The sequence below is a fragment of the Ipomoea nil genome, unplaced genomic scaffold (genome assembly GCF_001879475.1).
Source record: "Ipomoea nil cultivar Tokyo-kokei standard unplaced genomic scaffold, Asagao_1.1 scaffold3054, whole genome shotgun sequence".
Taxonomy (NCBI): Eukaryota; Viridiplantae; Streptophyta; class Magnoliopsida; order Solanales; family Convolvulaceae; genus Ipomoea; species Ipomoea nil.
In genome coordinates this window covers 128,860-155,422 of record NW_017619482.1, presented here as the reverse complement: position 1 = coordinate 155,422, position 26,563 = coordinate 128,860, and the positions used below count along the sequence as shown (strand labels likewise).

General features: G+C 36.3%; 1 protein-coding gene and 1 long non-coding RNA gene across 2 annotated transcripts; both read right to left on the bottom strand.

Moving 5' to 3' along the window:
- Positions 1–9,645: 9,645 nt before the first annotated feature.
- On the bottom strand, positions 9,646–11,226 carry LOC109163977. Its single transcript, XM_019312711.1, has 2 exons — positions 10,416–11,226; positions 9,646–10,167 (listed from the first exon to the last, which is right to left on the bottom strand). The coding sequence occupies exons 1-2, from the start codon at positions 11,159–11,161 to the stop codon at positions 10,152–10,154; spliced, it is 762 nt and encodes a 253-aa protein (XP_019168256.1). The 5' UTR covers positions 11,162–11,226; the 3' UTR covers positions 9,646–10,151.
- Positions 11,227–18,268: 7,042 nt separating this feature from the next.
- Positions 18,269–18,834, bottom strand: LOC109163982. Its single transcript, XR_002051369.1, has 4 exons — positions 18,762–18,834; positions 18,643–18,670; positions 18,428–18,555; positions 18,269–18,316 (listed from the first exon to the last, which is right to left on the bottom strand). It is a non-coding gene; the product is annotated as an uncharacterized LOC109163982 (long non-coding RNA).
- Positions 18,835–26,563: the final 7,729 nt, after the last annotated feature.

The following is a 26,563-nucleotide window of genomic DNA, read 5'->3' as shown; positions in this document are numbered from 1 at the left end:
AGATTTCTTTGACACCTTCAGTCCAGTGACAAGCCAACTACTGTCATGTTACTTCTTTCTTTGGCTTTATCATCTGGGTGGACTGTTAGGCAACTTGATGTTCATAATGCCCTTTTAAATTGAAATCTATCTGAAATTGTGTACATGAAGCAACCACCTGGTTATAGTGATGTTCAGTATCCAAATCACATTTGCTTGTTAAAAAAAGTCTCTTTACAGATTAAAACAGGCACCTAGGGCTTGGTTTAATCGTTTGCACACCTTCTTACTATCTATTGGTTTTGAAGCATAAAAAACGGATGTGTCCTTGTTTTACTACTCACAGGGATCTGATTGTGTATATCTGTTAGTTTATGTGGATGATATACTTATGATGAGAAGTGATCAGGATCTAGTTACTCAGTTAGTGTCAAAACTTTCTACTGCATTCAAAATTAGAGATCTTGGTGAACCTGGATTTTTTCTTGGAATTGAGACAGTTAAATGCATTGATGGAATTTTGCTTTCACAACAGAATGTAAAGAAATATTTTCTCCTATTTCTACTTCGAAAACCGTGGTCATTGATACAACATTGTATGATGATCCTACACAGTACATGAGTTTGGCTGGTGCATTACAATATTTAACTGTCACTCGCCGTAATCTTTCCTTTTCAGTCAATCAGTTGTGTCAACACATGCATGCTCCTACAGTTTCACACTGGGAACAATTAAAAAGAGTTTTGAGGTATGTTAAATGAATTGTTACTTTTGGTTTACGAGTTAGAAAGTCATCTTCAAGAGAAATTCATGCTTTCTCTGATTCTGACTGGGCTGGCTGTCCGGCGGACTGAAAATCTACAAGTGGCTTTGCTGTGTTTCTTGGCTCTAATCTTGTGTCTTGGGTCTGCATGAAACAAAGAACTGTAGCTAGGTTTTTATAAGGCTGAATATAAAGCTAATATATATATATATATATATATATATATATATATATATACACCATTAAAGATATATCAATCATCCCCAATAAAAAAAAAAAAGGAAAATCTTATTGAGAATGAAAGTCATGTACAAATTAAAAATTTAAAAGAGTGAAGGCCATAAAGAGAGATCATAACGCAACAACTACAAAATGCTATTCTAAAAATATAAGCAATATAGACTGATACCACTTGTCGTCCTTTTTCGATTATGATCAGAAAATGAAGTTTAGCTAACGTAAAGTGTCTTAATAATCATGCCTGTAATACTTTATAAAAAAAAAAAAGAAATGTGTCAAGCAATGGTAAGGTCGATCATATGTTCGACGAATTTTAAAGAAGGAAATATTTGGACATGAATTTTGAGGATTTAGGATTAGTCTAGACCTAATGTATAATTAAAAATAAAAATAAAAAAGAAGGTGGCTTGAAGAATGTGGAATGTATCTGGTAACCTATGAAAACGATGAGAACTGAATATGTTATATATTGATTGAATGAATAACAAAGTTACAGAATACATGAATATATACAATGAAGGAGTCTTAGGGAGACTAGGATAGGGAGTCATAACCTAACTCAAATACATAGAGTCCTAATTGTAACAACCCACTTTTCTAACTCTTAATTACATCTCTAAACAGACATTAACATAAACTAAGTAGCGGAAAACTAGATGCTAAGTAGTGGGAGTGACACCGCCACATCCACCACTCTTGGGTGATTGCACAGGCTAAAAGGGGGTAAAACTACAAATAGGATTAAGTCTGGGAACTAAAAGTAAATACTGGAAAAGAAAGGGGGGAAAAACGTCACCCAACACAGTCTACAACAATCCTCCAACATAAAGTCATAAATCTAAATCCATAACATCATCATAAATAAACTAGAGTTTAGACATCTCAAACTAAGAGACTAATCTAACTCGATCTCTCCTCACTACTGGGCCCACCTGAAAGGGGTTTTGCAAGCAACACATAGTGATGGACAATTTTAAATAATGTCCTCGCAAGTGCACGAGTCAATTGTAGTTTTAGCGTGCAAAGCAAGGGTCGATCCCACGAAGAATTGATATAAAACAATTTAACAGCTGAAATTAAATTAACTTAACAAGTTTAAAGTGTTCAAATAACGATTACATTAAATGCAAAATGATTGAATCACAACTCAAGAAAGTAACGACGGATTGCAATACAAAATTATAGGATAAAGGATAAAACATACGGAGTAATTAATGAAATCAAAGGAAATATGTAGGGGAATAAAGGAGGGAAGAAAGCTAACCACAAAGAGAAAATGAGACTTGTAGCAAGGAATTATAAAGTCTTAATCTTTAACATTCTGGAATGTCTCACAAAAGTAATAAAGCCAAATGAAATTCACGACTGCTATGCCGGAATTAATTGGCTGCGCCTAAAATTCTGCCGCCGATCGGGATTCTCCAAAGCCGCCACCGGAACCTGCGAACTCCTCCGGAATTGCTCCGGGGTGAATTGATCCCCCTCCTTCCTTGAACTCGCCTGTATTTATACTCCTTGAACTCCAACAATTTCTCAAATTTTGCGCTCCTCTATAACCATTCAAAGCTATGCAAGCGTCTGCAATGGCCGAAGAAAACTTCAAGATCTCCTTTTCCGTTCGGTCGTTGCTGACTGGCTTTGTTCACGATCCGGAGCTTTTGGCGCACGAAGGTCTGGGATGAAGAATGCATACTAAATCTTTTGTTAAATAAATTATAATTAAAAGCTTATTAGAGTCCCAATATAACTGATCTACCATTATTAAACTCATGTTAATCAAGTACTATTAGAACTAATGTTATTATAAATAAATTATGATCAAAGAATTATTGGACTGGCAGAAATCAACAAAATAAAACGAATTTAATAAGTAAAACAACCTAAAAATAAACAATATTAATAGAAATTACTTATAGCAATAATAAATAAAAATAGCTATAAATTAATCAATTATTGCAAATTAACTATAAAAAGTTTATTTAAAATAACACTAAAAATAATGTTTATCACATAGACAACAGGAAAAACACCCGTTAGCACAATGCTAAGTATAACCACACTCAACCCTGTAAAGCATTCTAGCATATACTTGAAAATATTTGATATCTTTATAGCAATAAGCTAATCTCAAATCATCTTTAGATTATCATACTCTTTCTAAATGCTTGCACCTTATAATATCAGCTGACATGCTCACATATGAATAAGACTGATCATGTAGATATATCAGCATATAGACTTCTCAAATAGCTTATCAAACAATTCATGCTTACAGATAGGTTCATGCTAAAAGACCATATAACAGGTGTTTTACATGCTTTCATATTCTTATCACACAACTTGATAAGTGGAGCTTCTAATACAACTCAATAATCATGCTCATGGAATATCTCAAATGAAACTTCTCATTTAACAATCTTTTACGATGCTCTATTCGCATACACTCATGTATAACATTATGATCATACTTCTTATGCAATCTAGTGCAACAATATATTCATACTCGTATGCAATCTCGTGCAATTATATAGTCATACTCTCATGCATTCTAGTGCAACAATATAAACATTCTCTTATGCAATCTAGTGCAACAATATAATCATACTCTTATGCAATCTCGTGCAACAATATAATTATACTCTTATGCAATCTTGTGCAACAATATACTCATGCTCATATGCAATATAGTGCAACAATATACTCATACTCATATGCAATCTTGTGTACATAATCATACTCATATGCAATATAGTGCAATAATATAATCATACTCTTATGTAATCTCGTGCAACAATATACTCATGCTCATATGCAATCTAGTACAACAATATACTCATACTCATATGCAATCTTGTGCAATTATATAATCATACTCATATGCAATTTAGTGCAATAATATAATCATACTCTTATGCAATCTCGTGCAACTATATAATCATACTCATATGCAATCTAGTGCAATAATATAATCCACACTCATTTATAAATTAGAGTACTTTCTGTGGAGGTTTCTTTGTTACATTTCTCGAGTCTCTCTTGACTCTCTTTCTTTCTCTCGAGTCTTTATTGACTCTCATAATTGAGTTTCTGTTGACTCTCTTTCTTGAGTCTCTGTTGACTCTCTTTCTTTCTCTTATACTCGTAGACGGCTTAGGGTTTCACAGAAGTGTGACTTACCCCATCGGGAACGGCATAATTCCGACCCAATATCTCCTACCGTCTACGGAACCAATCTCGTGGTTCAAACTCTGTAGAATCAGGTATCGAACTATTAGTGTGCACAGCCCCTAACAAGGATTCCAAGCCCGGCGGGAAGTTTCCAACCTCGTAACGTGGGAATACGCCGCGTTACATATACTAGGACCGCAATGTCCATAAATATCTCCCGAGAGGAACATAGTCCAAACGGTATCCTCCAAAACCTCACCGATATAGATAATACATAAATATATCTCTCATGCATCAATCTCATGCATGCAACAATCCTACTACTTCTTGATGCATCAAAGAATGATATACCACATGCTTATGGTTTTTGAAAGTATTCTTGGACTCACGTTGGCCCCTTATGCATTTTTGAAATATGACTCATGTGAAATGTCAAAATGCTCTATAACATGCTTCTAAATCATGTATAGACTAACATGAAGTATTCAAGAATATATCATCATGCTCGGTTTGCAACGTAGCAATTTCTATACATTTCACTCAACAAATATGATTCTATTCTCATTGATCAAATAATACAATTTAATCATGCTTTCATAATAAATCATATTCTCAAAGGATCATGCTTCTTTACTCAATAAAATATCATCAGATCACAATAATCAAATAATTCTTCATACACAGTAAAATTAGTAAATTGCAATGTGTAGCAATTCTTCACATAATCATTCATATCATACTTGTTTTTAATCCAAATTCAACGAAATCAAAGCCAAAATGTGCGTCGAGACGATCCCGTAGAGCCGAGCCACAAGGGCCCGTAACACTCGGTCCGAAACGACACGTAGCTGAGCCACAAGGGCGCGGCCACTGCAAAAAAATCCTTCACAGACAATACTTAGGGACCTGCGGCGGGACTCTTCATGGTCCGGCCCTGGATCCCCGTTGATGCACCGGGACTAGGCAACGGCCCTTCTCTAGAACCGTGCCCTAGTCCCGTGCCACCACGGCTCTAGCCGACCGCCCTTCTGATGGGCCACGGCTAGGGCCGCCACTCTGATCTGGTGCACACTGTGTTGTGCACCAGATGGCATTTCTCCTGCAAAATCTCATCCAAAACAAGTCCAAAATAATCTCAACAACTCACAAACACATACTAAATCACCTCTAAGCATAAACACATCAAAAACTCATAGTTTCTAATCATTTGTACTCAAAACTAGGCTTCACAGAGCCAAATTTGAAGAGGAATCCAGGGGGTTATACCTCTTGTAGTCTAATCTTCTTGCTTGGATCTCTTCTTCCTCTTGACCTAGCTTGAGCCTCCTTCACCACCTACACTTCCCAACACACCTTCTATCCTTAGCCTAGAACCTCAAAGACTATAGAAAACTAGAAGAGAAAAGAGGCTAGAATGAAGGATGACAAGCTTACAAGGTTGTTGTTTTTCTCCTTGTTCTTGGTAGAAAACTTGGTGAGGAAGATGCAAGAATGAGATAAGGAAAATGAGATGGAATAAGGGGATTTATATAGGGTTCAAAACCCTAGGATGATTCACAATGATTGGTTGAGGGCAAAGGGGTAATTTCCCAAGCTAAAAGATGAATCAATAAGGGATTTTGGATGTCTTGTGGTCCACCATGTAACATGAACCATAGGCTAGAAATGTTATCTTTTATTACTTTGGGGTTTAAAGTGAATTTTCTCAAAAGCTATATGGATGAACACTTGTTCAAAAATCCTTTTTTGAATTCTCCTGGTCTCACTCAGATAAAATTCTCGATTTAAATCTTGGTACGCGAAGTACCCGAAAACTTAGGGATTTTCGAAAGGAATACATTTCTTCGGTGTCGAATTAATTTTAAAATACGACAAAATTATTTTATTCAAACACCGATTGATCGCAAAAAAATTTTAATGGAGTGAAAAAGCTACTTTGGGATTTCTTAATACTGGATTTATAAAATGAAATTTTGGGTTGTTACACTAATACTCTCCCTCAAGCACAGGGTAAACTAGTAACATGTAGCTTGTCTCTAAGAAAAGAAAATCTAAGACCAGACAGAACTTTAGTAAAAATATCAGCAAGTTGATTTTTAGTTGAAATAAAATTGACTTGAATACCTCCATAAGCAACCATGTCTCAAACAAAATGGTAATTAATCTCCACATGTTTGGTGCGTGCATGGAAGATTGGATTTGCACACATATATGTAGCACCAAGATTATCACACCATAGTTTGGGAACAAGAATATTTGGAACATTGATTTCACGCAACAACAATAAAATCCAAATTACTTCAGCACAGACATCAGCTAGAGCTTTATATTCAGCCTCAATAGAAGATCTAGCTACCGTTCTTTGTTTCTTACAACCCCAAGATACAAGATTGTGCCCAAGAAACATAGCATAACTGACTTACGATCTTCAGGACAGCCAACCCAATCATAATCAGAAAAAACATGTAGATCATTTGTCACTAACTTTCTTATATGTAGACCACAAGTACTAGTCCCCTTAACATACCTCAATACTCGCTTCAATTGAGCCCAATGTGAAACTGTAGGAGTATGCATATGTTGACAGGGTTGAATCACTGGAAAAGACAAATCAAGCCGTGTGACTGTGAGGTATTGCAGCGCCCCATCCGAGATCTTGTACTGTGTAGGATCATCATACAAATCTGCACTGGGAGGAATAGATTTTGAAATAGGAATATGAGTGGCTAGTGGTTTATAATTTGTCATGCCATCACGTTTTAAAATATATGTCATATATCTTTTTTGAGAAAGCAATATACCATCATATCACATTTAACTACTTCAATTCCAAGGAAAAAACCAGGTTCACCAAGATCCCTAATCTTGAATGCAGTAGACAATTTAGACAGTAACACATTCACTAGATTCTAATCACTCTCCAACACAAGTATATCATCAACATAAACCAACAGATACACAAACACAGAATCCTGTGAATAATATAATAATAACACATCTGTCTTTGAAGCCCTAAATCCAACTAACAACAAAAACGTATGCATGCGATTAAACCAAGCTCTAAGAGCCTGTTTTAGGCCTACAAAGAACGTTTTAAAAGATAGACATGATCAGGAAACTGTGTATCAATATATCCAAGCGGCTGACACATATAGACAGTTTCAGTTAAATTGTCATTCAAAAAACCATTATGGACATCAAACTGTCTAATGATCCAACCAGAAGATAAAGCTAAGGATAAGAGTAACCTGACAGTAGTGGATTTAACCACCGGGATGAATGTATCAAAGAAATCCCGACCAGGAACCTGATTGAATCCTTTTGCTACTAACTTGGCTTTGTGGCTCTCAATTGAACCTTCAGCTTTCCTCTTCGTGCGAAAAACTCATTTACAACCAATGACATTCATATCCGAACGAGGAGGAATAAGACTTCAGGTTTGATTATGTAGTAGAACATCGAATTCTTGATCCATCGCCTCACGTCACTCGGGATATTTGACTGACTATGTATAAAACGTGGGCTTAGAAGGAAAAACCTGTGCAGTCAAAACCGTAGGAGGAGGATGAGACTGACCCCTATTAGTTATGGCATGAGTCCTCGTCTTTGGTCTTGAAGCATGACCACATGTGGCAGCCGCAACAAAGACAGATGAAGTCGGATGTACAAGGAGTGATGAATCTGTGACTATTGTGGTGGATATCTCATGGCACGACTGCAAGACAGATTCAACCCAAGGATGAGGCTATGTAGCCGATGGTACCTGCAAAATAGTCTTAGTAGCAAAGGGAAAAATTGCCTCATCAAACGGCATATACCTACAAACATATATCTTAATAGTCTGTAAGTCCATGCACCTATACCCCCGAAAAGATTCAAGATAACCTAGGAAGACACAAGGAGAGGACTTGTAGGACATTTTATGATGATTATATGGCCTTAAGTGAGGATAACGTAAGTAACCAAAAACACGAAGAAAGGAATATGACGGAGGAGACTTATGCAATATAAGATGATGATTGGAATTATTCAAGACACTTGATGGCATTCTATTAATCAGATAAACAACAGTCTCAAAAGCAAAATTCCAAAATCGAGGCGGAATAGAGGCATGAGCCATAAGAGTTAGCCCAGTCTCAACAATATGTCTATGTCTCCTTTCAACGCGTCCGTTTTGCTCATGAGTGTATGCACATGACTGTCTATGATTAATGCCTAGTTGCAAAAATAAGGAATCCAATTTCTTATACTCAGCTCCTAGATCAGATTGAATGGATTTTATTTTACGATTGAAGGAACGCTCAACCACATCACGAAAAAGATCAAAGATGGCATAAAGATCAGATTTTAATTTCATAGGAAAATACCAGGTGTAACGAGAATAATCATCCACAAAGATAACAAAATAACGATAACCACTAGAGGATAACAAAGGAGTTAGCCCCAAAATATCAATGTAGATTAAATCAAGAATATTCCAAATAGTAGACTCAATACATGGTAAAGGGAAACGCGCAAATTTGCCCAATTGACACGCAGAACACAAACTAGAAGTACAACGAATAGCACGACTAGACCCACTAACCGAACAGGACTGAAGAATACGACTAAGAACACGCTGATGTGGATGACCCAACCGATCGTGCCAAACTGGAGTAGAAGCACAAGTAGAGAGAAACACAGAGGGAGTTGAACGTGAAACAGGTAATTTGTATAATCCACCAAAACTATTGCCTCGAAATAGAATTGCTTTGGTGATGATATCTTTCACAATAAAGAATAAATAAAGAGGGGTGAAACTCAAAAAACACATTGTACTCTGTAGCAAAACGTTAAACAGATAATAGGACATAGACAAACCAGGAACATGCAAAATATTAGACATTCTAAAGGACCTAGACGTGGTATTAAAGGAAGCATGACCAATACGACTAATAGATAAACTCATACCGTCACCTACACGAAGAGTGTCATTACCAACATACTCCTCAATTAGATAGGGCAGCTATATTTGGAGTAACATGATTGGTTTCCCTAGTGTTAGGAAACCACGTATGAGAGCCAGGATTGACATTATGAGCACAATCCTGGTATGTTAAATGAGCCTGAGGAGAAGCATCACTGGAGTAGCTAGCGATTGTAACAGGTGACCGTAGTGTGCCCAATAATACCACAGATTTGACTTGGTAATATATATTTATGTACTTTCGAATCAATTTAGGACAAATGCAGTGTCATTTTTATAAATATCTCTAACTTTGAAATGCAAATTTTGAAGTTAACAATCAATAAGTATAAAAGATTATGATGATAAGTTAACAAATTAGTTTATTTGAAACATTGTTTTAAACCTACAGGACGTGCATTTTCCATTTCAATATATAGGTTTCATATAATGACAATCGAGTTTGCATCACATGATTTTTTTATTTTTTATTTTAGGTGCAAATTGGTTTTCACAATAGAGATTGGCAAACACTCACTAAAAGGATATCAGATCAAACATATTAATATATTATATTACAACCCAACTTATCTACAAGCTAAGCCAGCCCGACTAAATTACTCCATGATTAAATTTTGCTACAAACAAATTCACAAGAATCTGAAAATGGATAGCATGCCTGTCGTACTAATTGATCTTGTGCTGTAAAACATTTCATATATTTCTATGAAAATTCACTCCGAAAACAAACTATGTTTCTTCTTCCAAAATGTTGAATCCCAATTCCAAGGGCCTTCTACACTCTGGCCTGACAGAATATGTGGGAAGGGGTGGTAAATTTCACACCGCCACTATCTAGTTTTTAACCTTGGTATCTGATCTTCTCTTAAATACTACCTACCGAACCAGTAAGTTAAGTCTATGCGAGCCCAACCTCGGCTTTCTGGCCTGCTACCTTCTGGCCTACCTATAACACACTAGAGTTGTTCTATATATGCACATAAGAACTAATTTGTGATTTTGATCTGAAGCTGGATTGAATTGGTAATAATCCGTCAGCTTATATAAAACCTGCAATGCAATAATCAAACAAGTTTGCGTTATCAGTTAAGACAGTCCAACAGCTAATAAGTACGTACATTAATAAAGATACAATCACGGTTGGAAATTATGGAATTTTCGACCTGTTCCGACCACTTTTGGTATCCGGAAAAACTTTTATTGTTATTTTCGACCACTTTTTGCTTTCAGGTGGTCGGAAATTCCATAATTTCCAGTAGTGAATTAAGAATAATGATAGATAAATTGAAGAATCATACAAGTTGAGCAGTTTAACGTGACATTTCCGGGAGGTGCCATCGGAAATGTGTTTCAAGCTGAGACCTTTACAGCGCACGGTGACCTTAATGGGGCCGGCGCGCCAACCCCCCGAGAAACCTATTCCAATTCGTGTCTTCACTTCAGCGTTCACCTTCAGCTTCTTCCTCTTGAATCTGTACCCCACATTTCTTGCACTCTTCCCAAACAACTCCTCCTTAGACCGAATCCTCACCTTCAACTCCCTCACATTCCCCGGTTTCTGCACGAAACCGCCCACGCTGCCCTTCCCGAGGCGCAAGTCCTCACTGCGGCGGGCGCCTCTCAATTCCAGCTTCGTCCGCCCGTACACCATTTTCAGCCGCTTGTTGGGGTTCTTCATCTCCACCCCGAGGGTGCCTTGGGCGTTCAAGGTGGCGGAGGCGCCGTCGGGGGAGTTGGTGACGGCGAATTTGGTGAAATCAAGGGAGGTGAGGCGGAAAACCGGCAGCTTGGGGTGGAACCACAGGAAGAAAATGGCCCCGCACAGGATCAACAAGAGGATGAGGGATATGAGGAAAAGGATGAAATAGCAACAACACATGCAGCAGCAATTCCTGCGCCTTCGCCGTTGAGGGTAGGGCGGCGGCGCGTGCTTCGGAAGTCGCGGATACGCCACAAGCTCCGGTACCTCCAGCGGCATTTGGATGATCGAAGGTTCTCTTCTGTAGCCTGGTGGCTTTTTCAGAGGCTTAATTGGTTGAGACATCCTATTAATGTATATATATATATATCGTATCAATTAACCCTCAATGCCCGCTTCAATTCTCTGCTATCGAGGATCATCTAAAGAACAATTACATGAAAGAAAGATGCATGCATGAAGCAAAATTGAAACCCTGGAATATATAACAGAATCCGAGAATGAGAATGCCATGCAAACCAAGGCGGCATGGCAATTAACACATCAAGAAATTTCTTACGGGACGAGACGAGGATGGAGTAAATGGAATTCTTGGAATTATTGATCAATTGGGAAAAGGATGGAGTGGGTAGCTGGTTGTTTCTCTTTCTATTTTTGTTTGAGGGTTTTTGGTTGGAGATGAGAGAGAGAGAGAGAGAGAGAGAGAGAGGATGAGAAGGAGGGTGATCTGAGTAGAGATGCACATCTTCTTACAAGAAATATATCCATTTTTTGGGTGGTAATATTTGAGGTACGACTAATGAACAATTTAAGATAGAGTAAATTCGATCTGAGGTCCCTTGTCTTTGGTGGTAAATTTAAATTTAGTTTCATACTATTGTTTTTGTCATTTAACATTGTCAGACTATTAATTTTTGGACATATTTAGTCCTTCTCATGATTTTTCCTATTTTTAGTAAGGGTGTATTTCTCTTTTCATATTTTTCTTTAGTTAATTAATTTTCCGATTTCAACCGGTTTAATTGGGTTAGAACTTTAGGTAACCTCTGATTTGTAGTAACTATATTTTTCAATCGATTTTAGTAAAGTCTTAAACCAATTAAACCGATTGAAATTGGAAAAATAACAAAAGTAAAATATGAAGAGACAAAAATGCCCTTATTAAAAATGAGAAAAGTAATGAGAAAGACTAAAAGTGTCCAAACAATAATTGTCTGGGATGTTAAATGGCAAAAAATGATAGTTTGAGACTAAATTTTATCTCCAAAGACAAGAGATCTTTGGTTGAATTAACTCATTTAAAATAATACAAACAATTTGTTATAAAAAAAAAAAAAAACTTTCTGTATAATTTTTTTATTTTTGCATTTTCATTTTTTGAAGGAATAAGGGACAACAATGTTTATCAAACGTTGAAATTGCACCAAACATGAACAATAGAAGCAAGATCTAGAGTACCGTGTAATGGAATTACATATGCCAACATCTCCGACTTTAGGTAATTATTGCTCAAAGAATTATTTCACAAGCAACACATAAAAGGTTGTCAACTATAGACAATGTTATATGCCCCTACATTTACCACTCATAACAAAGTCACTCCCTGATGTGACAAATTAAAATAGCTTGACATTCGAAATTAAAAAGAAAAAAAAAAATTTTAAAAAAACATATTAGAACTTGCCACATCATGAAGTGACTTTGTTGTGAGTGGTAGATTTGGGAACTTAGCATGCATATATATATATATATATATATATATATATATATATATATATATATATATATAGAAGAGCGCTCATATGTGGTCATGTCATTAGGTGTGGCGGTGTGGTCGTATCTGTGTCGTTTAATCAGTTTAATCTAACGGCAGTGGTTAATTCTGAGAATTTTCGCGCGTTTTGGTAAGTGGGGGTGTTATGGTAATTACAGTGGCCATTTATAGCGGCCGGGTTCCAGAATACACCAAGAGTGTTGAGAACATGCACCAAGAGTGTAATAAAATACACCATAGTGAAACACACCAATAGTGTATTCCCGAACACTGTATGGTGTATTTATTCATATCTAATGGTGCGTTTTTAGTGATGCGTACCTAATTTGTGTATGTTTTTTGCTGTGCATTTCATAACATGGATGTTGTATATTTGTATAACAATTGGTGCGGTCGCACTGACCACACGGGAAGGCGTTGCCGCACCTGAACTTGGCACCAATGGGAATATACAAATACATCAGAGTAAGGCTAATAATGCACCAATTACACAAATAAAACACACAACAATGTGATTTCCCTTATTCTGGTGTCCTATGACGAGTTTACACTTGCAGTTCGCTGGGTAGGAGAACGTGCGCGAAAATACTAGAAGAATCTTGATTAATGTGATTCATTGGATCTATCTAATCTAATGGCATGTAATTGACCATATGACCACATCTAACAACATGGCTGCACTTTATCGCCCATATATATATATATATATATATATATATATATATATATATATATATATATATATATATATATATATATATATATATATATATATATATATTGAATCTGGTGAGGTTACCTTTGGCAGGTAAGATGGTGAGGCTTGATCTTGTGCGTCTATTTGGGGTGTGGGACGGATGAGATGGATGAGGCTTTATGGGCACGTGCGATACATTTTTGGTGTGTGTGTGTGTGTGGGGGAGGGGGGGGGGGGGGTTCTTGTCTTTTTAATTGTGTCTTTATTAGGTTATATTTATTTACATTAAAGTAATTGCAGATTTTATGGGCTTATGCGTGATAATTATGATCGTGATCGGATTTTAATATATTTGCCGTCTCTTCCCATTCCATTCGCTTCTTCATCTTTTCGTTTTCTTCCATCTTTTCATAGCGTTTGGCGACTGCTCATATTCTTCGTTTCTTCCATTCTTTTCCTAATTTTTCACAGCGGTCCGTTCTTGCACAAAGGAATAGGCTGAGGGCGGCGTCTTCCGGAGGCGTTCCAGGTATTGTTCATGTGTTGTGGTGTCGCGTATTTGGGGTGTGTTTTGTGGTGCATGTCGTTCTGGATGGCTATTTTAGCCGTGGCTGGTGGTTGCTGTGTAGATAAGTCCGGTGGGTGTGGGTGGATTGTTTTTCTTCGACTGTTACAGGTCGTTTTTTTTTTCTGGCCAGGTATGTGATTCGGGGGGCTTGTTTTGTTTTGCATGGTACTGTCTGGGTCGGTGGTCTGTAGTTGGGTGTGGTGCGTCGCCATTGTGGTCTATGGGGGTTGTGTTTCTAGGGTTTTCGGTGGGGATGGTTCAGTAATGTTTTTTTTTTTTTTTTTTTTTTTTTTTTTATAAGTTCCGGTTAGCAGTCGGTATGTGTGTTATATCATGTCGGCGTGTGCATTAACCATCTTGTTAGCAATCCACTGGTTGGTTTCAAGTATGGGTTGTGTAGAAAGTTATTTTTGTTTGGTTTCATATTGTTAGCATTTTTGGGGTGTAGTATGTACATTTGTTTTTTTTTTTTTTTTTTTTTTTTTGGATTCATGTTGTTTTCTTTGGAGCATATGGTAGGTGGTGGGGGGGTTGTGGGCTTGCCGTGAGGCGGGGTGTGTGTGTATGCGTGTGTATAGTCTGTGCGTTTAGCTATTTTGGTTATTTATACGCTTCTCGGGGGTGTGTGTGTATGCGTTGTACGATTTTGTGGCATGTGCAGTACGTTCTAAGTGCTATTATTTTTGCTCGTTGTTTTTTAATTTTTGAACTTTGGGAGTGTTTATTAGCCAGGTAGATATGTTTTTGTTTTTTTGTTATATTAAAAAGGATGATATGCTGTGATGTTTTAAAATCAATTATGCAGTGCCGCATCGGGAGGTCTCATCAAATTTAGTTTCCTATTTAAATTCTAATTATAATATTCCCAAACCAAAAAAAAGTTTTTCATAAATTTGTCAAATTTTAAGAGTTTTAACATTGTTGTTATATAATGTTGATTGTAATTTTTGTCACCGTACATTTTTTTTTTTCCTTTTAATTTCATTGTTAGGGTTAACTATGTTGGGTATAAACCAGTAAGCATATGCGTGTGAATGTGTCGACCAACATTTCTTGTTAGAATTTCAGTTATTACTATTATTACTTTTATTTTATTATTTTTACTGTGTGTGCTGGTTGATTGCATGGTGTGTGCGTTTGACATTGTGTTTTTTGAATGTGTTTTTTTTATTAATTTGACAAATTTTAAGAGTTTTAATAGTATTGTTATATAATGTTGGTTATAGTTTACGTATCAACGCACTTTTTTTTTTTCCGTTATTAAAATTTTTAGGGTTTAAATGTGTTGGTTATAAAACAGTAACCGTATATGTTTAAATGATTCGACCAACAAATCTCTTAAAAATTACAGTTATTACTATTATTACATTTATTATATTATTCTTACTGTGTGTGCATTTTGCAAAAATGGTGTGTGCGGTAGGAACATACGACTAACATTTCCAGTCTATGCAGTACGGTGTTTAGGTCTGTGCACATAACATTAATTCAGTATTTTTGTTACACGGTGTTTTTCTTATTTTTGTTATGAAGTTACCTTTTAAAAAAAAAAAAAAAAAAACGCCCGTGTGTTTGTTTGTTTGTTTGTTTGTTTTTTTTTTTTTTTTTTTTTTTTTTTTTTTTTTTTTTTTTGTTTTTTTTTTTTAAATTGCCTTGTGGTATTGTTGGCGTGTTTGGATACTCTTTCATAATTTATGTCTGTTGCGTTACCTTTATCTCGTTGTTTTCATTGTAGCGAACGATGCGAAGGCGTTTGAATCCCCGCCTACTGTGGGTTCGTCTGTTGTGCATCGAGGTCAACAAGTCCACCCCTGTAACACCCCAGATTTTCAAGACATTTAAAACTTATAAAATAAAGGTGAAATCTCATTAAATCCCAAAACATAATACAAGAGTACGGGGTGCTATGCCACACCTGAGCTAGAGAACTCAGGTGCACAGGCTAACTAACTAATATCCTCAATAATGTAAATGCATAAGCATGGCACGCAGGCCGAAAGGGAAACTATCTACTTCTACGCTCCAAGTTCTAGCGCGCTCCAGTGACTTATTCTTCTGTGCCTGAAAGCCAAATATATCTGTTCAGCGAGAGATGCTGGTAACCCACTCCAATGCGTTGAAATACAATATATATATATATATATATATATATATATATATATATATATATATATATATATATATATATATATATATATATATATATATATATATATATATATATATATATATATATATATATATATATTAAAGCAAAATAACATAGAACAAAAAGTTCTCGCCCAAACCGAACGGTGTCATTTAGAGCAAAGCTAAATATTTAATGTTTTTGCGTAAAAGACCGTGTAAAATTAATCGGTTACCAAGGAATTTCAAAAAAAATATATAGAAATAAATTTGGGAAATTGAAGCGTTGCATACTTAATTACAAATTTGAAGTGATTGAAACCTAATAGAAGACATCATTTATGAAAGGTCTTATTGTTTCAAAAAGTGATTGTTCCAAAGCTTGCCTCTTCATTGTTCTATAAAAATCCTGAATAAATTTAACCTCTATATAAAGAGGTCGAATCAGGTAAACATCAATCACTTCATTCTGCGAAGAAGTAAAATTCTGTAGAAAGAAATTTGCCGTTTCAATATGTTTCTGTGAAGCAAATCAGTCCACTGCACACCAAAAGAAGATGCGAAGGTTGAGTAGTAAAGAATGCTTATTGCATAATGAGGAGGTAAATTCAACCTTTATTTTTTTTTTCTATCCACTAACTGTTTTATAATCTGATGACACATTCCACATTGAAGAATCAAGATCATGCAAATGCTTTAAATACAATTGCATGTACACATATAATACAAATTACAGGTTAGAGCATCAGATTGTAGAGTAAAGCTTTCTTTTTTTCCCTTCTTAGGTAATATTATCTCCTATGGTAATACTATTAACCTTTCATTTAAAGCTTATATGACTTATTATCTATTCGGAGTTATAAAGCAGCTAATTATTTGCTCCTATATGAAAGGCTGCTTTATAAGTAATATTCTGCATTTTTAAGTGTTTTTGCAGGTCATATTGATTCTGAAAATATATTTTTTAAAATGATGATTTTCAATTATCTACACTGCAAAAGTATGTGATTGCAGGAATATTGTTTTGGTGCATTTTATTGCTTTTTAAGTGTTTTGCAGGTAGATATAAAAGAAGCAGATTGAAGTAATTTAATTTTTAGCCCAACAAAAAGAATAAACAGGTCAACACATTCTAACCACATGAGGTACATTATTTTTTTCTTGCAAACATATCATTATATTTTGAAGGAAATGTCATTATCTTCCATTTTTTTTGATAAACAACATACACAGACAAAAGTAGGAATAGCTCAAATATCACAGTTTTTACTTTTGTTCATAGGCTCAATAAAAATTTGAATAGTCAAATAGCTCAAATATCACAGCTAATACCATCGTTTTCAGTTGAAGTAAATATAGTGGTGAAAAATATTAAATGAAGTACCTTTAGTTCATTTGAATCTTCTCATTTGAATTCCATCATGGTGTTGAAAATTAGATAGTTTGCCTATCCACTGGTGATATTAAGTTGTTCAGCAGCTACAATGTGACACAAATCCATATCAATCAAGATTTTCCAGAATTCTTGAATTCAGAGAGTAGTATAAAAAATACAAATCATGTACATAGAGTCTTATACTTTAGTGTCCTACTGATGATAGCATTGCTAATCCTAATTTCCTATTTCGAAATATTAGTCCCTTTGTCTTTTTTGTTTTTTTTTTTTTTATTCTGCAGGTATTTGGCCTACAAATATAATGAGTAATCACACAGCAGAAATGATAGAAGCATTGCAAATTTTTGGATGAATCAATTTGAAGCAAGAGTCTACAAAAATTGTAAGTTCTATTTAGATATAGAATACTATAGGAATTGTATTGTAATCACAAGTAATGTATGAAGTGATATCCTATAAAAGAATTTTTTTTGCAACATGCTTATTAATTGGAAACAGGCATTCAGAACAAATGCAATCAAATACACTCATAATAACAGCAAAACACATATAACATATGTTTCGATTCCAAAAAAATCAAAAATACATACAGGCACAGTAAAGTATATAGACAAATTTAGATTCCGAAATGTTACCTGATTTGCCTTTAAAAAAAATATTACAATTTGTATCCGTTTCGCCCTCACAACTTTGACCCATCCTGCCAAGTAAATTGCCACAACTGTGGTTAGTCAATGAGAAAAATTAAATTTAAATATCCTAACTAAAACAGTGAGAACTGCACAAAGATTCTAGGCTCACAATTAAAATAACATGGTTCAAACTTATGGTTCAAACTTACATTTAAACAGTTACATCTGCTGTTCATATTCACAGCAGGCAACCAAGTTTACTTTAGGGTCAGGTAAGATCTCAGATTGTAGAAACCAACAACTTCACTGCAAAATCAAAGCTCAAGTTAGAAAATTTGACATCAAATACTTCAATTAGCATGCTTTTGTCTTGAAAATTAGTAAACTAACATTACTGGAAAACACTTCTAAACTCACAATTTTGAGAAAAATTTTAAACTTAATCCTCTAAGCAGTGTAAAGGAGATGTACTGCATACTCTCTTTGGTTCCCAAGTTTACGTTTGGGTCATCTAAGATCTCAGATCTGTGACCCCAACACCTTCACTGCAAAATCAAAGGAGGTTTTAGAACAATTGACATAAAATACTTCAATGTGTAAATGTAGTTTGCAAATTAGTAAAGTAACATGACCTGCTCAAAAATGGAATGGTAAAAAGCCCTGCAAAAACCGATTTTAATAAGTATAACTGAAGTCAAACTTATACTCTAACATTAATGGTCCACTTTTTCATTTTAAACTCTAACATTACCTGTTAACTAATTGTAGACTCGGTTTGGTTCCCAACTTTAAAATTGGATGAGTTAAGATATCACACCTGTGACCAATACACCTTCACGCAAAATGAAAGGTCATTTTAGCAAATTTTTAAGAAAATACTTCAATTACTAATTGTCTCTTGGAAATTCGTAAAGTAACTTTACTGGAAAACACGTCTAAACTCACAATTAAAATAAAAGTTTTAAACTTACATTTAAACCGTGTAAGAGATCTGTTCTGCATAATCTATTTGGTTACTAAGTTTATGTTTGGGTTATCTAAGATCTCAAATCTGTGACCCCAACACCTTAACTGCAAAATCAAAGTCACCTTAGAGGAATTGACATAAGATACTTCAATTAGTAAATGTGTCTTTAAAATTAGTAAAGTAACATCACCTGCTCAAAAACCAAATTCAAGATCCCCTGAAAAAAATCAATTCTAATAAGTGTTAATGAAGTCAAACATATATATACTTATTCACATTGGTTCATAATGAAGTGTTCAAATGGTAAGTGTCTCTTTCATTTACAGTATAACATGACCACAAAAATATACAGGTCCTTTATATGTTAACTGGCACACCACCTAAATATATAAAACTATAATTAAAAACATTAACCTTTCAGCTTCATTAATATAACAACAATAAAAAAAATATTACAGTGAGGGATTAATTCACAAAACTTTAAAAAATCTTTTAGGTTCCCTATGTACTTGATAACATGAATAATTAAGTCCTACAATTTTGGTTTTCAAGAGAAAGCAGTTTACCTTCTATATAAATACACAACCAATAAAAACAATATTGGATTTACAACACTGATCTGAACACAATACTCTCATCCCATAAAAAACACAGTAGGTAAACCATTCCCATCAAAAGCACAGTAGCTAAAGCATTCCTATTGCAGAACATGAGGAAGATTACATCATCATGCATGATTGGATCCAAGAGGAAACAGTGTCGTCAAACAAAAGGTGTGTCTCCTTCAAATGCATTACATACACTATCAAATAGGTAGTAAAAGCATGTAATCAATCATATAGGAAAACTTATCAAATGCATTACATACACTATCAAATGGCATATTAAAAAGGGCATATATTAGAAAAACTTATCTCTTTTCAAAGCTCTCTGTTCAAATTAGAAAACCTTGGTTGTAGACAAATGAATATGTTCGATTTATAGGAAACTGCAAAAAAATCTAAAGTTATCAAATTAGAAATTATCGAAAGTTAAAAAATCAAATAAACAAAATTTTAGGGTTTAGATGCATGATTCTGAAACTCAAATTTCTGGATTCTAGATTGTCGATTAAGTAACATTAGTTCACAGAAAAAATCAAAATGAAGCATAAATCCTATATTAAAGCTTATAATTGAATTTTAAAGTAGTAAATCGGAGAAAAGAAGAACCAGGATTAAAAACTTACAAATATAGGTGTGAGACTTCATTTCCATTTTCGCGACTGCTGAATCTACGAGCAAACTCGAACTCAGAGTAGGGTTTCCAAATCGGTAGAGAAATAGGATGAAATCGAGAGATGATGTTTGTAGATTACATACGAACGACACCTGATTACGAACAGAGAGCGCATGATCTGGAAAATAATGTAGAGAAATAGGACAAAATTGAGAGAAAAGGGTGCAAAGCGATAACTGTGAACGCTGGGTATGAAATGAGAGCATCATTCTCATTTCAAAATATAACCCAGATCTGATTGTAGCAGATAAGGTCAACAAAGACCCATTACTGCTTCTGGTGAGAAAACTAACACTATGGTTACTTAATGGAGTAATATTTATAATCTCTCTATATATATATTATAAAATTGATTAAAAAATTTAGTTTGAGGATTATATACATTATATATAAAATATATAAACTGGACTATTTCACTTTACATTAAGCATTTACTTTTGGTAGTGCATGTAATTATAGAGATAGAGATTTATTATATGTTTGGAATTTGAAGTTTTATCATTATTTCACATGTTTAGCAGTGGTTATTATTTAATTAAAGTTGAATATTTTATGACACTAATATATAATCTCTTAATGACCGCTTTAATCTCTAACACCTTGGGTCAAACAAGCAATTACAGACAACCTTTAAGCAATATTACAAATTGTTAGTATTGTTATATTAATATAAACAATTTTCCTAACACTTAATCCGCAATTATGCATTATTTATACTATAATAACAATACTTAATTGATGACAACTATTATAGCTTATTGCGAAGAAGTTATTGATTTAATGGATAATTCACCGTCGAAGAAGCGCCTTATTCATACATTTGACCTGAATTTGTCGCCAAGTAAAAGCGATGACGCAATTGGTAAACAAATCGTCAACTAAAAATCTAAATCATTACATTATGTTTATAACATTAGTATAACGTACCCTAATTAATTGTCAGCGACTCAAGGACAACTGCTACATCAACAACCAACGTAGTGTACCATGAAATCTTCAATAATTTGTAATTGTTTACTAAACGGTATTTTTGGATATTCTGTTTAAACATGTTGTAATAATTTTTACTATTTATTAATATTGCAAACTTTTCACAATAACGTAACCAATTATTCACATAATTGTAAACTATCTTGAACAATATCCATCCCGTGCATCGCACGGGGACTATACTAGTGTATATATATATATATATATATATATATATATATACGAAAAGTCATTTCGAAGCATGAAAATATATCCTAAGAGACTCTAGCTTTCAAATCAGGGAACCGACTCGACAAATAGGGGTACACACAATCTACATTCATAACCAGCATATACAATTCTCACATAGGAAACAGTCATAGATAAGCACAACCAACAATCACAATTAAGCATTTCTAGCAAGAGCCCTATAACAGTCACAACATCAATCCTTCTTATCTCATCATATAGCACACATTGTTGGCGCCACAGGACCAATCGCATGCCCATACATGAGGGTCAGCGCATATAGCTCTGGCACGGCCCCGCAGCACCCTGCCCCGTCTCACAATACGGAGGGGTCGATCGCAACCGACCGATGAGCCTTAGCTCTATATAATATTTATATACCTGGCCGGTCTTTACCAGCTTGGTTAACAGTTGGGATGGTTCTCAACCCATTCAACTGCCCGTATAGTGGACCTTTGTCCTATATAATATTTATATACCTGACCGGTCTCTACCAGCCTGGTTAACAGTTGGGATGGTTCTCAACCCATTCAACTGCCCGTATAGTGGACCTTAGTCCTATATAATATTTATATACCTGACCGGTCTCTACCAGCCTGGTTAACAGCCGGTATGGTTCTCAGCCCATCCGACTGCCCGTATAGCCCGATTGATCTCAACCAAATCGGGGTAAGATGCACACATAACACATAGCAAGCACATGCAACCCACATTAACACATTGGGAAGGGGGAGAAAGCGTATAACAAAACCTATGCGTGATCCTTCACATACTAAGAATATTCCTAAGGGGTTCATATTTCTTTTACCTAGGTCAACGGGATACCAATTCAACTAGCATGCAATATATAAGACTCATACGACCTACGAACGGTACCCGAAAATCAAACTAGACATAGGCACGATAGACGGAGTCCGTTGGGACACCACGGGGGTCGGGGGAACATCAAACGGGGAAGCCGGGATCCCGAAGTGGGGGAATTTCCAGCGGGTAGCCGGTGGGTGGGGGTTCACCCGCCGGCTGCCCGCCGGTGTTACTGTTCCGGGCAGCGGGTGCCCGGCGGGCAGCTGCCCGCCCGCCGGCTGCCCGCTGCCGGAGCTCCCCTTTTTGGCCGCGGGTAGGTGGCGGGTCCCTTACCCCCACCTACCCCTCACTGACTCTTTTTAACCAAAAACACCCCGGGAACCTTTGTGGAACCCAAAACCATGCTTAGACTCTTTCAAACGCAATTGATAGCACGCGTAGACAATTAATGGATCAAAATCAAGAAACATACGGCACATAACCTATCATGCTTTTCTAAACATAATCAACACCCAATCATGCAAATTCCCACCCAATATACCAAGGATAATACCATACGAATTCCACGATATAACCTAGGGTTCTAATTAATTTTAAATCAACAAGAACACAATTCATCAAGATTCGGTAGGAATATCATATAAATACCAAGAACATCATATAATCATTAAGAACATCAAGAACACCATATGATCACCAAGAACGTCATATAATCATCAAGAACACCATAATTATCAAGAACCTCTCCTCATCAAGATCACCCATGGAATCATCCCATCAATCATCAATAATATTATCACAAATAAACAATACACAATATTATGGGGAAATCCTACGAGGGGAATCATAGCTATGAAAATAGATTTTGTTGAGACATGGGTTACCTCTTAGCCTTAATTAATTCCTTGGCTATGAAGGGTCTTTCTTTAAGCTTTCTTCTTTCTTAATTTCTCCTAAGGGGATTCTTGGAACTTCTTGTGTGGTGAGAGATTATTGTGGTGAAAGATCTAGGTGTCTTCTATATCCCTATTTATATATTTAAGACTCCTAATTAGGGCCAGAATGGTATGGGTTTACTAATTCTATTCCTTATAGGACTAAGGACTTGTTTTAGGGATAAGGGTTCATGGTCCATAGTGGACCATATTAATTAATTAAAGAGAATCCTAATCATAATCTGAATAGTAAAAGGCCTACTTCCTTTATTCCTAATAGGCCTAAGACTCTCATTTAGGCAAGGGTCCACGGTTCATGGTGGACCTCATTAATTAATTAAAGGAAAATCTAACCGAATTAAATCATATTTAATTATTATTAACGGGATTAATTAAATAATTAATCCAGGATTGAAGGCCGTAACACGAGGTGTTACAACCCCGTTGTGGTTTCGCCCACTGTTCAAGTTCAGCCACCCTCTGCCGAGGTGCAAAGTGGGTCTCCCCCAATTCCCCCGGTCGCAGAGGTGGTTATTCCGTCTCTTAATATTCCCGCATCGCCTAGGCATTTGGTGTCTCAGTTTAAACACTTCAGTGCTTGCCATCGTAAAGCAGTGAAGCAAATTGGCTTGGGTGAATTGTTGAACTTTGAGGTGGAAGATTTCCCCAAGCGGTTGAGTCGGTGGCTGTTAGATCAGTTTGATTCTTCCAACATATCTGTGCGTTTTGCGAATAGTGCACTACTAACTGTCACAGAGAATGATGTCCATGCCACTTTGGGGTTGCCATGTGGAGGTGTTGCTATTACCAAAAGGCCTAAAGACGATGTTAGCGACAGTCTCAAAGAGTGGTGTTCCAAATTCGAGGTTTCGAAGCATTCTGTGACGTTGGTTAAGATAGGGGACATGTTGCGGACCCCGGCTTGTTTGGAGGGAGATGTTTGGTTTAAACGTCACTTCGCTGTGTTGGCCGCTAGTATTTTTGGGTCCCCGATGAAGAATGGGTATGCCAATCAGCTTGTTTTCCACCATTTTGAAGATGTGGATGAGATAAAAAAATCTAAACTGGTGCAAGTTTGTGTTGGACTGTTTGGTGGAAGAGCACGCTAAGTGGTTTGTTGACCGGTCTAAGCCATTCGCGGGGCCTGCTCTTATGTTGTTGGTATGATATTCAATACAGTACTTGATTTTTGTGTTAGTCGTGTGCGTGCATTTGTGTATTATGTGCAAGTTACTAATTCGTTTCCGGGTTTAGCTCCTTTATGTTGACAAGGTTGTGCAGTCGGACAGGGTCGTTCCTCGGGCGTTCCTCGGGCGTTCCCTTCGTTCAGAGGGTGGACTACGGGTCTTCTCAAGGCTCGTGAGCTAGCTGCGGTGGAGATTGGGAGGTTTGGTGTTGGGAGTATAGTTGGGCCTTTTGTTCCTCCGGTTGTCCGTAGTGCTCCACGTGTTTCTGCTCGTGCCGCCCTCCAGTTATTGGGGTTGTGTCCCTCTGCGTTTTGAGTAGTCGTTGCTTGTGTTTGGTAGCTAAATGTTTTTTTATGCCTATTTTTATTGTTGTTAAAGCCTGTTCTCGTTTTATTTCCCAGCATGATGGCGTTGTTCGTGATTCTGTATCGGCTGGGGAGTTTGGTGTTGTTAAGGTATTCCCTCCTTTTTTCCCCCACTTCCCTTGCTTGATGTTTCCCAATAGGTGTATGCATTATATCACTAAGTGTGTGCGACCTAAGGAATCAAGTATATTGTGGTCTTACTGTGTTTGTGATTTTTCCCATTTTTGTACATATGTTGCTCGGGTAAATTCTGCCAACTGTGTGCGTGTTTGACCACCGGTGCGTGCGGTTTCATATAGCTCATGTTATGCCTTTCCCTTTTAACTGAACTCTGTGCTCTGATTATACGTGTACTTTTTGTTTTTTATAATTTTTGGTATAAATGCGATTGTTTATAAAAATCCAGATGTGTTTCATATTGAGTTTTTATTCGAATCCTTTTTCCTTTTCTATTTTTTGGAATAAAGGTCATTCTATTCCAAATGGCGGATGCGTTTTAACTTTGGTGTTTATTTATTGTTTTGTTCCCGTTATTTTTTTCCCCCACTTTATAATATCTGTCTCAGTTGGAATGGGGCAGGAGCAAGTGGGTGCGGTACGATCCTAGGTGTGTGCGAACTAGTGAATCAACTATCTTGTGGTATTTCGGTGGTCGTGTATTATTTTCTCCCCTTGTTTTATATGATTCACGGTTACACGATTATTATTGTGTGCATTTCTATACGTTGGTTCATGCTGATTTTTGGTAGTACATGTTATGCTTTTTTATTTTTTAATGCAGTCTGTGCTCGGGTTTACTAGTCCGTTTACTTTTTCTTTTTTTTTTTTAAAAAAAATTGTATTAAAGGTCGTTGTGTTTAACATGCTATTGCGTTTCAAATGCGCTTGTATTATCTTTGTTTTTTTTTTTATTTTTATGGCCATTTTATAATACTTGAATCCGTTGAAATGGTGCAGGCGCCTGGGGAATTGTTTGTTGTGAAGATGGGCGCATTAGACGCTGCGTTGGATGATGTTGTGTAATTCATTGGGATTCACCCTCAATGCTCGTCCCGCACAGATAGCGTTTTGCGTGTATTATCCCGTGCACGGAAGATTATTTCTTTGTTTGAGACCCATGCATCTACAGAGCTAGTTGGCGTTACAAATACGGGCGGTGCCACGCCCAATAGTGGAGATGAGATTTGGAGTAACCCAGAGAGCTTTCAGGTTGTGGATGAAGCGGTTAGGGCGGTGCAAGATGATAACCATCGCCTAGCAGTTCCACATATGGGGCCATATGTTGTTGATGAGTAGGTTGGGCCTATTATTGATGATGTCGGAGGTGTGCCACCCCAGCATGATCGGGTGTCTGGGCAAGTGTCATCGGGGGATCATGTGGTGGAATCCCAAGTTGCTGTAAGTATGCTTGTGTACAAGCACAGGAAAGTTAAGCAAGTGTAGGTTGTATGTGGATGATATACAATTATTTTGTGGCTACACCTACTAGTGGCTTTTTTTTTTTTGTTGTTTGTTAACTGGGGTATGTTAGTTGTCTCGCATGGTACTGTACTTTCTATGTGGTGCAGATGTGTTGTATAACAGTTGGTCCTACCTTACTAACTGCTAATGGGCAGTAATTTTTGGCCTTTCGCACATACATTCTACTTGTTATGCACCCACTGCTCATTTTATTGTTCTTTCTGCGTTCCTTAGGGATGTGATGACGTTTCTTCGTTCAGTCTTGGGTTGTCCCAAGATCTCCCTACCCAATGTTGGGAGGAAGTGGATGCAATTGTGCGCGAATATGTGGGTGATAC

Coding starts and splice junctions, on each gene's coding strand:
- LOC109163977 (XM_019312711.1), bottom strand. CDS start 11,161: ATGTCTCAACCAATTAAGCCTCTGAAAAAGCCACCAGGCTACAGAAGA.